The sequence below is a fragment of the Stegodyphus dumicola genome, chromosome 6 (assembly GCF_044657685.1).
Source record: "Stegodyphus dumicola isolate Sdum_Otavi_A_Nest chromosome 6, ASM4465768v1".
Lineage (NCBI taxonomy): Eukaryota > Metazoa > Arthropoda > Arachnida > Araneae > Eresidae > Stegodyphus > Stegodyphus dumicola.
Window position 1 is genome coordinate 11,041,277 of NC_140773.1, and position 14,647 is coordinate 11,055,923.

A 14,647-nucleotide genomic window follows, 5' to 3' on the forward strand; every position below is an offset into this window, starting at 1 on the left:
CATTTTCTTTCACCACTTCGCCTTCCTGCTAGCAATGTGTCACTTAGCTTCTACTAACTATTCTCCAGTATGCAAGATGTAATTACGTGTCTAAAATTGTGGAGCACATTTAGTACCCTTGGTGTTATTCTGTTTTAAGCAAAAATGTACTTTTGAATAATTGTTCCTATGAAAAAATAAAAATCATGTTTCATCCATCAAACCAGTTGTGATTTTCACACACCATTCATCGTCTAAGCAACAGCCTTCTTGAACATGACTCAAGAATGAATTAGTTTTCATCCCCTGCAGGAACTACAACATCACATGCATATATCTTAATAGAATTGTGTGAACTGTATTTGTAGTATTTAAGAAATTATGTGCCTAGAAAATAGTTAGAGAAGTGGGCAAAGAGTGTCATTCTGAGGACAGTGCTACCCATCACTTCTGATGTGGCAGCTTGTTTCAAATAAAAATTCTACAGTATCTTCTTATCCACCTTATTTGTTAGATCTGGCAACATTCTCATTTTTCTGAAATGCCCAACAGGCCATGAGAGGTAAACATTTTGAACTGATTTATGGCAACAAAGAAACCATGATATTGAGGTTTTAATTTCTAAAATTAGAAGTGCTAAAGTTCCGTGGAAACCCATCAGAATCAGAAAACAAAATTTTAAAAATAAAATAATGATTAATAAAATATAATGTAAATAAATGAATAAAAATTAACGAATTAATGATAAATATTTATACAATAAATGAAAAATATCAGAACTTATCTTATGCAGAACTCTGGCTGGAATTAAATTTATTTAAAGATTCAGAGGTACAGAGGTCTGGTTCTGCCTGAATTTAAGCCTTTATGACCCCATGACTAAAGACACAAAAGAAGACTTCTAACTTTTACTGAAAGTGAAAAGAAAGATGGGATAAGTACATTCAGAATGAAAGGGAGTATTTTGGGGAGATTACTGTTAATGTATCTTTTATGTCTATTTAAAAATTCATTGTATTTTTATTACACTATGTTATGCTATGCATAAAGAAAATATCATTATTTTGAAATTTTAAATGAAGACTTTCACTTACAGTTGAATAACTTAATGGGAGTATTCAGCAAGTTATTTCAAAAAGAACGTGAAAGTGTAATAGCTGCAAATGAGTCTAATCCTGCTGTAACACCAGTGCTTACAAATCAGATCAACTTGATGCCTTTCTCTGAACAACTTCCCCTTACACCAACTTCTCCTGGTGATGGCAGGCTGCGAGGCATCTTGAAAAAATCCACTGCGTCTGCTGTACCACCACCCTCTGCAACTCAGCCAGAGTGCAACAGTGGGTCTTCTGTGTTCTTCCCAGGTCATTCTAATGAAAACAGTAATAGGTAGCATACAATGTAATTAGTTACAACCTTTATTGTTCTCTTCCTTTGCATTAAAGTAATGACAGTTGCACAATGGAAGGTAACTTTTGTATTGTTTGTATAATGGAACTGAAAAATAAGAATGTTTGTTATGCAAAGTAATTGATCATCAATTTAAAATCAAGTTTCTTATATCTAGTCCTACATTCCCAACCCAATTTACTTATGAAATCATAGTATTTTTTTTAAATCCTTTTACTTCCTCCTTTTTTTTTTCTTTTATTTAAGAAACTTCATGTATATTAGTGAGATGTATAAAGTGATATGTCTGGAATTAGTGCAATGTTACATTTTTGTCATGTAGAATATATTCTAATACATTGAAGTTTAGGTGTTAAACTAAAAAAAGATTTTATAAATTTGTGTGATTTTTGTTCCTTGGCATTTTGCCCGTGATTTATTAAAAAATATCTCAATAATTTTCTTAATGGTAGTTTTATCATCAATCATGTAAATCATGTTATTGGAGAATATTTTGAATTATATGGTTTTAAAATTATTCTTTGTCTAAGAATTTTCCTTTAAAAAGTGTTTTATATATGTTATTGCCAAATATTTTAAATTTGTAGCATATCTTATTTACTTAAATGATGGCATTTTTTGTATGTCTATATATTATTTACTATTAAATATTATGCTTTTGCTACTTTATCATCTATAATTTGAACTGTAGATATATTTTAATTTTTATTAGTTTTGCCAAAATGTCGGCAGTGTTTACTTAAATTGCTTTAAAAAGAAATTTAAGTTGAGCTTGAATTTGTACTCTGTCATGGTGCTAGTCGTATATTAGAAGCTACTCATTTTAATTTTTAAATATAGCATGCATATTTAAATCAAAATATAATACAGGTGTAAATATTCTGTAATTTTAATACAAAACTGAATCTTAATTTAATTACAAATTTACTTCTTATCTTAAACAATTTCTCAACAGATATTATGTTATATAAAATGTATTTTTCTATTTAAAAAATATTCATATTATTTGCTGTATTTTCATAAAAGTATTATTATTATGGACAATGGTGCTTAATGAACACATAATTTAATGTTGTAATTAATTTTTACTGCATAAAATACTAGTTACTAATTTTAAAATATAGTTTAGAATTCTGATATATAGTTCTTATTGCTGTAACCATTTTAACAGAATAGTTAGAAAAAATTTTGACCTTGAGAAATAAAAAATCTTCGTAAGATTATTTCTAATCATATCTGGAACAGTATTTTGAAAAGCCCAATCTTATTACTGTGTTGAGTAGTTTTATTATCTTCAGCTCTATAGATTTTAAATTTTATTTTTACTGTATGTCACTCCCCCTTTAGTTTAGTTAACCATGCATGAAGAAAATAGATAATAAATTATAATAGCAATATAATGTATGCAAGTGAGAGAATAAGTATTTATAACAAGTTATCTGCAATGTTACTTTCCTTTTATATGGGTACTATCCGCAAAAATAAAATATAATATATATATATATAGCATATAACTTTTTAAACACTATATTAATTGCATTCAAGAAGTTCCTAATTAAATTCCTCTGTCCCCTGTTTTCAATTTAAAGTTTATACAGTATTTCACAAAATAAATGTTAATTTTCTTTTCTTAAAAAAAAAAAAAAAACTAACTTATGGTTGTTTCTTCTTCAAAAATTGGTTTTAATTAGCTTTTTGATGTATCTTTTGGTTTAAAAGATATGCATTCAATAGCAATTAAAACCAAAGTATTTCAATGCCTCTGACAAATCTGCCTCTGATAATACAAGTAGCAAAACTATTAAGCAAGTTCTTTTATTCCTTCCCTTCCCTGGGATATAGATTTTTTTTCTTTTAATGGCTTGTAAATAATGTCATTTCAAATGAAATACTTCATCACAAAGGAAAAAAATTACAGCCCAACTGTAACAGTTATGTAATTATATTCCATACAGCAATAAACAGTGAAAGAATTACATATCAGAGAACAAACTAAAAGCCAAACTATTTACTTATTTTAGAAAGGGAAGAAGGTTAATTACCACTGAGATTAAGACCAAATTAAATCACCAATTGTTGGTATTAGTTTCAAATTAATTTTAGCCATGCATATTGACATACCTTGGCTTTAAAACTAAAGTAGGAGTACATAAAATGAGCTATAATTAATTATTAATATGAATTTTAATTCTAATATACTATTGCCACATGAATGGTCTATCAATTGATTTGGATTGAAGTGAGTAGGAAATTTCATTTTTTATTACAATTGTAGTTTTTAAATAAAAGGTTAATTAATAACTTCTAAGATTTTACAGAGTGGAAATTCTTAAAATAAGATATGACAGTATGACAAAATTTATTAATGAAATAAGTTAGCCAGTATAAATTATAAAAAATAATTATTATTATATAAGTTATGTGGAAAAAAATTTAAGAGATTATTAAGCCCTTTAATGTGTAAAAATATAGCATATATCAGCATACAAGATACATATATCAGCATTACAAGCACGCACTGATTTTCATACCTTAAATTATGCATATAAATACTGTAATATGTGGGATGAAAATTTATTAAATCATGCAATTTAAATCTGTAGTAAGAAAGATTCACATCTGTATATGAAGTATTAGCATTTAAGAAAAAAAAAAGTGTCATACAAATACAGCACAATTAGATGTTCATTGTCAATAACCTGCAAGACATATAGGAGGTCCTTTTATTCACCATAAATCCTCATAATCCAAAATAATAAGCTGATTTTGCTAGTTAGTTTTTCAAGGATTTGATGTATGCATTTTTGGTTTAGAGACACGTATTTATGTGCTCCCAAATCCCTTGAGATATTCTTATACTCTTTCTGATATGACCAAGTCATAAATGTTTGAATAATTAAATCATATATCACAGTGCCATTTGAAATAAATTAATTAATTTTATTATTTTAAAACCTAATTTGCAGAGATATTGAAGAATAGAAAATTTGTGCATTATCCCTGAAAAGAATTTTCACAGAATGTAAATGTGTGCTTTGGGGTTCCAATCAAAGTATCCTGTATACAAATTACAACCTAATTATTTTTATTTAGATTCATAATATATGAAATTTTATAACTAAGATATCATAGTATCTTAGTTATAAAATTTCAATTTCAGTATATTTCCTGAACCGTAATTAAAATGTTTTTTGTGCATTTCATGTATATGATGAAAATCATCATGTAAGTCTTTTTCAGTTTACATTCAGAAAATGCTATCTTAGTGTGTTTTCTTATTGTAAAAGCTGTATGGAAAAGCTTTTAACCCCTTCGCGCCGACTGTCACGTATACGTACCAGCGACGAACACACTTATCTACCGGCCGACACGCAGTCGTGCCAGAGAATTGTTGTGTTTTCTACCGACTGTCACGCATTTGTTCCAGTACTTTGGAACGTTTTTCAAACTATAATTTCTGCCACAAGATGGCACTGTATGCCCATATGGTTTCAGATACATGTACATTAGACCTTCTACTCGAAATGAGAGAAGCATGACTCACATACACGTGTTTTTGATTATATAAACAAACGGGGAACTAAATGTTTCCGAATGGCGTGATTTATGACGTCTCTTTAAATCGCACTTTATTCGCACGTGGTAGTTGTTTATTGTAAGTAGAAGTTTTATATGCGCTAAAGCGTTGAGTATTTCCGTTTACAGTTCAGTTTTTAGAAAATAATTAGATCTTGTTAGACGTGAATTCTTTCTGTTTTTACCGTTTCAATGTCGAAGCGTCGAAAATGTTTAACAGAGCATGAAATAGCAGAAATGATGCAAAATATTTCAGATATTGATTCTGAAAGATTAACTTAAAAACATTTTCCAAAACTTTGTTCAGAAGAGACTGATAAGAAAATGAGACGACGATGCTTCGTTTGTTCACATTCCCGGAAAAATCCTCCAAAACGGCAAATGAGTTATTACGAGTTCAAGGAATGTAACGTAGGACTGTGTGTAGATCCCCGTTTTAAAATTTTTCATACGAAAAGAGAATTTTAAGTAATATATTTAGTTTTCAGATGTATAATGTTAAAAGTTATAAAATGATGAGTAATTAAAATAAAATGTGTAAAATATGCATTTAAACAAGAAATAAGGTAATTAAAGTATATATATATAAAAATATTTATAAAGCATAAGCCGTTTAAATACTCTATAGAGCATTATTAAACAATGCATTGATACTTCGGAAATTTCATGGATTTAGGCTTAGTAGCAAAAAAGCCACCGGCCCTGGAGAGACGCTCGCGGAAGACACTGCCGGCCTCCGCAATAAGCGCGTGTTTTTGCTACCTGGCTCGAAGGGGTTTAATAGCTTAAATAGAGCCAGATGTATATGCATATATCATATACTATGGAGATAGTGAGTCAGATCTGTAGAAGCTAGGCATTAGAACAATAAAATAGATCATGCATTGCTAGATGAGACTGGTGAGAGTATTCCTGGCAACAAAGGCTAGAATTTTAGCAATAATAACTCAGAAACTGTGAATGAGAACCAAAAAAGTATAAGACAAATTTGCATAGCTCATAAGGATATTTTTCAGAAATGAATTGCACAGATTGAAGGTTGTGGATTCTATCTTTTGAGTTTTTTTAAGTTGTATTTGCATAACTTTTGGTTCATTATGCAGCACATTCAACATATCTACCATCTGCATACATATTTGTATTACAAATATCAGATTGTTATAGACAATTTGATGCCTTAGATCTTGCTGTTATTAAAATTCACCGCTTATATAATTTCAGCACATATGCTGACTTGATTCCTCTCTATTACTGCATAAGTTGGAAATTAAGTATAACACAGCATTCTTTAATTGAATTTGCCAACCTACTACTTCATCTTTCTCATCTAGTCACACGCATGTCACTTTACAATACCTCACTTCCATAGCTCTTATCTTCATTCAGATATTTTTTGGGTGATTTATGCTGCTACTGAGTATCTTATGTAGATAATCTGATGTCATTTTAAGTTTTCAAAATAAAAATAATACTTAACCGTAGATTTTTCAAAATAATAAAGCTTTCTTATATTACAGGGCTCCATTTCTGTGCAATAAAAAATGCTACAGTTTTATGAACATATTCTAAACATGTATAAATTATCATACTTCTTAGTTTCAAATGAGATTATTAGTACTAGAACTATCAGTCAATGAAATGATTTTTTTTAACCTTGGTTTAATTATATATTTAAAATTCATGTGGAAAATTATCTGCATTGCAGTGAAAATTATAGTAGGAAAGTTAGCAATGTATTTTATATTGTTTTTAAACCAAACCATGTTTCTGTGTGTGACGAACAGCTCATACAAATATACTATAAGAATCTAGTCCATACTTTTAAACTTCAAGAGCATATATAAAACAGTATTATATAAAATATTTAATCTTTTTATATGCAGTTACATTTGTTTTATACATTGGGAAATAAATATCAAATGGACTTTGCTTTATATATTATTTATTTTATTCAAATTAATACGAGTACATTTATAATTAATTCATGTATGAAATAAGAAAGTATTCTGTATCAAAGCTATTCAATGAACATATATATTGAATAGCTTTGATATATTATTCAACCTGATTGCTTTGTAGTACAAAATCATAAGATATGTGTTTGAGTAGGTTTTCCCCCCTCCCATCATAATGTATATAAAATATATCATCTTTGATTCTAAAAGATCTGCAGTATTTATTGAGTGAACATTTATAAAAATAATTTATTTTTGTCCAGTGGATTGTTATAGCTGTTGATTGTGCTTAATATAGATGTAATTTGTTTTCTATCTCTTGTTTGTAATTTAAAAGGTGTATTAATTTGTTGTATTTTTAACTTGTATTAAAGCTTTATAAAGCAAATATTTAAATTTGAAATTGATGCTTGTCATTTCAAATTCTTACTATTATTGAATTTTTCCGGTAATATTTCTGATAAATGTGCTTCAGACAGTTTATTTTACAGCACTACTTATGCATTTATAGTTTAGCATTATAGAAATTTGAAGCATTTTAATTTTTGCTTACTAAAACAACTCTAATAGATTGTTTTTTCTTCTGTTGTGGAAGAAGACAGATGAAATTTACATTATAGATTATATCAAATTTGTGGAAAATGTGTATAAGTTTACAAAACATTCAAGCACACTAGAAATGAGATTTTCATAAACTTTATGTTTAGTAATACAATTATTTGACGATAGTTTTGTACAGTCATCAGGTTAATTGGAAGCAGAAAAGATGAAAAATTAACGCATTCGCCAGGAATCGAACCATGGAATACCAGCCCAGCGTGCTACCATTACACCATGATGGACGCTTGGAAAGCGGGAGAAATACCTTATATACTCCCCTTTTAAGGGCAACTAGGGTTTTAGAGGACCTAGTCACCAAATCCTGGGTGTGGAGAATCATCATCCACAATTCTTTTAGTTCGGGTGCCACTGTAGAGTCATCAGGTTAATTGGAAGCAGAAAAGATGAAAAATTAACAACGGCTTCACCGGGAATCAAACCACGGACCACTGGAATACCGGCCCAGCGTGCTACCGTTACACCACAAAGGACACTTGGAAAGTGGGAGAAATACCTTATACAGAGGGTGTTCGTACATTTTTTTAGATGATTTTGGTAAATGGTAATAAAAAATCGTTTGCTGAAAAAGAAGTAATTGCAATAGCACTATGTTTTTAAAATTCAAAATTACCGTCTGTGGCTTGAAAGTTTTGTTTTGATTCAAATTGGCGAATTTAAAAAAGCAGTGGTTCGAAGGCTACATTTACGCTCTTTCCGAAGAGAAATATGCATACTCCGTTATTCAAAAACGATGTGAGAGTCATGATTTTGTGATATCTAAAGCGTCGATAGGTAATATCATCAACAATAAAGCGAAAAAACGTCAAATTGGAGCCTCAAGTGGGACAAAAATTCCAAACAAGTATCCAAGGAAAAAACGGACATCTTTGACTATTGCAAAGGTACGTTGTTTAATATTAAAGAAAAACCCCCTAGTCAAAGGACAGTTATAAAATCATTAAAATGCTCGGTGTCCACTGTAAACCAAATGATAAACGTTGATTTAAATCTTAAGAAAGAGAAAAAACGCAATGTGCATCGTCTTCTTCCAAAGCATATCGCTCAACGCAGGACACGCTGCAGAATTCTATATGAGAAACACTTATCCAAAGAAAAATGGAAAACAATTGTCCCAATAGATGAAGCATGGGTGTATTTAAATGATTGTAACAAAAAAAGAGCCATTTATTATCATAAAAGGGGAGAAAAAAATTTAAGTATCGTATATACCCGCGTATAAGTCGAGATATTTTGAACAAAAAAAGACTTCAAAGTAGGGGGGGTCGACTTATACGCGGGACCATAAAAAATTAAAAGAATCGGAAGTTCAAAAATTTCTTTATATAATGCTGTTGTTTTCTTCCCACACTCAAATTGGATGACTTATCAAATAAGTCACTTAATTGAAGTAATTTCATGACTTAAATTATGTGACGAACTAATCACAGAGTTTCATACTTTAACTAGAGTAAGTTTCGATTAAATCAAAGAATTTTCGGCCTCCGAACAACCGATCAATATCGAGCTATAAAAAAAGTTTCGCCAACACGCCAAGAAAAGAGAAATGCAGATAGTTTTTACATACATATAAGTCTTTATAATAGTTATTGTTCATTCATGAAATACTTTTATTAATGTGTTTCGATCTACCAGAAAATAAAACAATTGAGGGAAATTGGGGGGAAAAAGCATTTTGATAAAAACGACCGGGCATGAAAAATCCCATTTTACATTCGTTCTTTCGTGCTTGGCTGACGGCAGTAAGCTTTGTCCGTTGATCATTTTTAAAAGAAAAAATTTACCGAAAAACTTTGTGTTTCCATCAGGTGTGTTGGTTCGCACCCACGAAAAGGGATGGATGGATGCTGACGGAACAGTCGATTGGCTTAAAAGTATGTGGGATAAAAGACCGGGAGCAGCTTTCAAAAAACCTTCTCTTTTAGTATACGATTCTTTTTGTGGACACTTTTCTGAAGAAGTGACAAAACACCTAAAAACGACTGTGGCCGTAATCCCGGGAGGATTGACATCCATCATTCAACCCCTAGATGTCTGCCTCAATAAGCTCTTCAAAGTAAATGTTAGAAAACATTGGGCAGAGTGGATTAGTTCCGGTCGACCAACATTTACAAAGGGAGGCAACATTAAAAAGCCCAATATTACATTAATTGCTCAGTGGGTTAAAGATGCTTGGAACGAAATACCCTCTGAAATGATTATAAAATCATTTTTAAAATGTTGTATTAGCAACGAACTAGACAGCACGGAAGATGATGCTGTTTTTGAAAGTAAAAATGACGACGAAGGCTCTAGTAGTGATTGTAACAATACAGAGTTCGAGACTGAAAATATGTATGATAACGACAGAAGAGTTCTATGAAATGTTTGGCGAATCTGACCATGAATCGGACGTTGAAGGATTTTGATTTTGTTGATTTATCAAGTTATTTTTTATCATATATTTACTTTTTTTTCTCAGATGATTCTAAATAAATGGCGTATTTAAAAAAAAATTTCGAAGTTTCTCGATCGATTTCGGACTTATACGCGGGTTTCTTATTTTCTACGAATTTTTTATGTCGAAGTGGAGGGGTCGACTTATACGCGGGTATATACAGTACATAATTGAAAGAAAGTTTTTCTAAGGGATTCATGATTGTTACTGGTTTTTCTTATAATGGCAAGTTAAAAATAAAGAGAGTGCAAAAAAAATGTCAAGATTAACTCCAAATACTATCAGGAACATATTGTATCGCCAATTTTTCTGAATGAAATACCATCACTTTACCCACAGTGCCATCCATCTGTGAGACTCCATCAGGACAAAGCTAGCAGTCACACATCAAAATCCACTGTAAATTTCCTAAAAGAAATGGAACAAAAAACTTGTATCAAGGCCATACCCTTCACTGATATCCCTACTAAATCTCCCGATATGTCACCTATGGAGTTTTCTGCTTTTGGACTTTTAAAAACTGCATTATCCAAACGTTGTCCCCAAACACTAACAGGACTCTGGAAAGCTGTTCGGGAGAAATGGGATAGAATACCTCCTCTGCCACTTCAAAAGGCATTATTATCATGGAATTTGCAGTGTCGAAAGATAGTTCAGAATAAGGGATGTCAAATAGAACATTTAAAACAAGAATTTTATGTAATTTAGTTTTGTGAATACAATATACATCGTCTAAAAAATATGTGAACAGCCTCTGTAGTTTCAGAAAACATGCTACCTTAAAAACAGTATGGTAGTTGGCAAACTTGTAACTTTATCCAGATGGCTTTGAATTCTGGATAAAGCAAAAACATTTATAACTCAACTATATTTTTGCAAAATGATAATACTTGTCCTTGGATAAGGAAACAAAGCTACAAAATCCTCTAATCTCATACCCTAGACATGCCTTAACCATAAGACCGATTATTATCGGCCAGGAGGGTTGCAGCCCACTCATATATTAGATTACCCTGAACTTTTCTCATAAAATTTGAGTAGTGCTGGATATAAAGTTTTTTTTTTTTTTTTTTTTTTTTCCCTTTAAAGCCTAAAAGCACAAGGTCTTTTGCCAATAATAAGGTTCCACCCCTAATGTTATTCATGATCCTTAATGAAGCCATTTATATGTTGCTAAATATGGAGAACAGCAGTAACAATAGAAAATACATTCAAAAATAAAAATTTAATAATACAGAATTTGTTCACATTTATTTAAATGGAAATTAAAGACCCTCACCCCCGAAAAAAGATAATGACCTCAGCAAACAGATGACAAACAGAATTGAATAAATTAAATCAATTATCTATGTAATTATCTTCACTCTTGCAATATCATTCCAAGAATAAAATAGAAATATACGAGATAAATTATTATTAGACAATCTAATATCTAACAAGACTAAAAACAAGTTCCCTAAAAATTTCAAAATTTAGTTGTGTAATCATATCCATGGTTTCACTTATGCACAGTTCAAAAATGCTTGAAATACAAAGTGAAAACATACCATAATGTATTTGAAGTATTGTATTTCAGATATAGTCTTTCAATATACAGGGGGTTTGGACAAAAATATGGAAACTCCTCGTGAAAATGCATGCTTGAACTGAAATGTTTATTCTAGCAAAAGCTGTTGGTGGTGCTGTACAACATTGTCAAATTCGTTACAAGTGTCATTTGTTATCGAAACAGTGTTTTATGTAGTTGAGTAGATACTTTTTAAAAAATGTTAAAAAGCTCAAGAGTAATGTTTCTTTATATATAGTATGTGATGCAAGTAATAATGGATATGGAAGTATAGCATATTTCAGATAGATAAATACGTTTGGTGAAATTAAAACAAGTTTTGTTTTATCAAAAACCAGAGTAGCTTCTCTTAAAAGCTTAACATAGCCCTCTTTAGAATTGATGGGAGCAATTATGGCAGCTAGAATTGCAAAATATCAAACTAAATTACTAATTCAGAAGTCAAACAACAAAAATCAGCGTTATATTTACCAAATTTTCACAGGACTAGTTTCGATGGTTTTACCGAACCACCATCTTCAGCTGCAAAACCGCAAATGAACCAGATAGGAAATAATGATTAGATCAAAAACCTAATCATTATTTCCTATCTGGTTCATTTGCGGTTTTGCAGCTGAAGATAGATGGTGGTTCGGTAAAACCATCGAAACTAGTCCTGTGAAAATTTGGTAAATATAACGCTGATTTTTGTTGTTTGACTTCTGAATTAGTATTTATTCGGCATGTTATTGTGTCTTAATCAAACTAAATTATTTAATCACATTTATAAGTAGATAGCAGAAGTATATTTTCACAGATATACTTCTGGACAGGTTTGCAAATTGTATTACACTGGATCAAAGAATCTTCTAGCAGGGTTCATAGCCACATTTTAGTTAAAAAAATAAGCACATTTTAAGAAAGAAAAAAATAAGCACCTATCTAATTACATTATACACGACTGCATAACCTTAAAAATTAGACTCGTAATTTAAGATATGAGGAATGCAGTATTTATTAAGAGAGCATAAGCATTACCTCAACCACGGAAAATAATTTTTTTTTTTTATTTTAAATAACAGTTCAATTTACAGAACTAGTTTACAATGAGAGAAAAAAACTATGCAGAACAACACTATATTACAAGATTTAATGATGAAATTTCAGTTCAAAATAGAGGAAATAAATAAATAATAAGGCATATTTATTCTATTCGCTTGGAACTTAATAATAAAGACAATTTATTTTTTCACTCATGTTGATATTTAACTAATTTAAATCTAAATTCTGAACATTTTCTAAATTTTCATCGTATATCAGTTTTCCCTTAACAGGTATTGCAAGCAAAGTAATTTAAGTAAAAAAAAAAGGAACATTTCTGAAATCAGAAAACAGAAATTTGCTTCATGCAGTCATCCTCTAACAGTAAAAGCTTAACTACCCGCATACTTGGTATTGGCGAATATTCGGACAGTCGAGCGTAACTTGAAAAAGAGGAGCGGGGGTATAGACTGTAGCCGTTCTCTAGATTTTTCCGCTAAATAAATGCTTTTGACATTTATGTATGTGCATTGTATAAAAACAAACCAACGGAACAGAAAAATATTCTGCTTTGCAAGCACAGTAAAACTCTTTTAAGTGTTCATAAACAAATCTCGGACCAAACATCAAAATTAATTATCTCTGCAAAATATTGCAATCGTTATTGTGCAATACGTGCGCCGTAATTCTTCCCTACATGATATTATGCAATCGGATTCAACAGCTGCCGGTATTGGGAAAATAAAGTAAAAGAAAGAGACTTACCAATCTGGGGTGTTTTTCATTCTAATTTTCAACAGACTGCGTTAAATTTCCGGAATAGAATCATTCTTCGCTTGGGCTGGTAGACCGCAGAACTTTTAGTCCTATTCAATCCAGATTGGAAAGTGACAAAAAAAAATCTGATGTGTACACCACATGACTTCCTTGTATTGGAATGTTAAATTATACGCATTTTTTCTTGCATTTCATTTAAACTTATTGGATTGAATTAAATCTACTTCGCCGACAGCGCATAAACCACAATAGAATAAATGCATTCTTTAAAATTCACTCTAGTATTTGTTTACCATAGCGACACTCTGGCACTAGATTCACTTAACATTATCAATAATTATATAACAGTTAACTTATATAATAATTATATAACGAAAATTAAGTTAACTGTTATATAATCCAATAATTATATAACAGTTAACATATATATTTCATTCATATTATAACTCATAATGCATTCATAAAGAAATCTCGGACCAAACATCAAAATTAATTATCTCTGCAAAATATTGCGATCGTTATTGCGCAATATGTGCGCCGTAATTCTTCCCTACATGATATTATGCAATCGGATTCAACAGCTGCCGGTATTGGGAGAATAAAGAACTAAATAAAGTAAAAGAAAGAGACTTACCAATCTGGGGTGTTTTTTATTCTAATTTTCAACAGACTGCGTTAAATTTCCGGAACAGAATCATTCTTCGCTTGGGCTGGTAGACCGCAGAACTTTTAGTCCTATTCAATCCAGATTGGAAAGTGACAAAAAAAAATCTGATGTGTACACCACATGACTTCCTTGTATTGGAATGTTAAATTATATGCATTTTTTCTTACATTTCATTTAAACTTATTGGATTGAATTAAATCTACTTCGCCGACAGCGCATAAACCACAATAGAATAAATGCATTCTTTAAAATTCACTCTAGTATTTGTTTACCATAGCGACACTCTGGCGCTAGATTCACTTAACACTATTAATAATTATATAACAGTTAACTTATATAATAATTATATAACGGAAACTAAGTTAATTGTTATATAATCCAATAATTATATAACAGTTAACTTATATAATAATTATATAACGAAAATTAAGTTAACTGTTATATAATCCAATAATTATATAACAGTTAACATATATATTTCGTTCATATTATAACTCATAATGCATTCATAAAGAAATCTCGGACCAAACATCAAAATTAATTATCTCTGCAAAATATTGCAATCGTTATTGTGCAATACGTGCGCCGTAATTCTTCCCTACATGATATTATGCAATCGGATTCAACAGCTGCCGGTATTG

At 30.5% G+C, this 14,647-nt stretch overlaps 1 protein-coding gene across 2 annotated transcripts in view; it reads left to right on the forward strand.

Annotated features, from left to right (window-relative positions):
- Positions 1–7,323, forward strand: part of LOC118187231 (inactive phospholipase C-like protein 1) — a 106,141-nt gene extending 98,818 nt beyond the window's left edge. For both annotated transcript variants that reach the window (XM_035357399.2, XM_035357400.2), the window contains exon 26: positions 1,076–7,323. In XM_035357399.2, coding sequence (XP_035213290.2) covers positions 1,076–1,372 — 297 coding nt within the window. In that variant the 3' untranslated portion in view covers positions 1,373–7,323. The remainder of the gene's footprint in view (positions 1–1,075) is intronic.
- Positions 7,324–14,647: the final 7,324 nt, after the last annotated feature.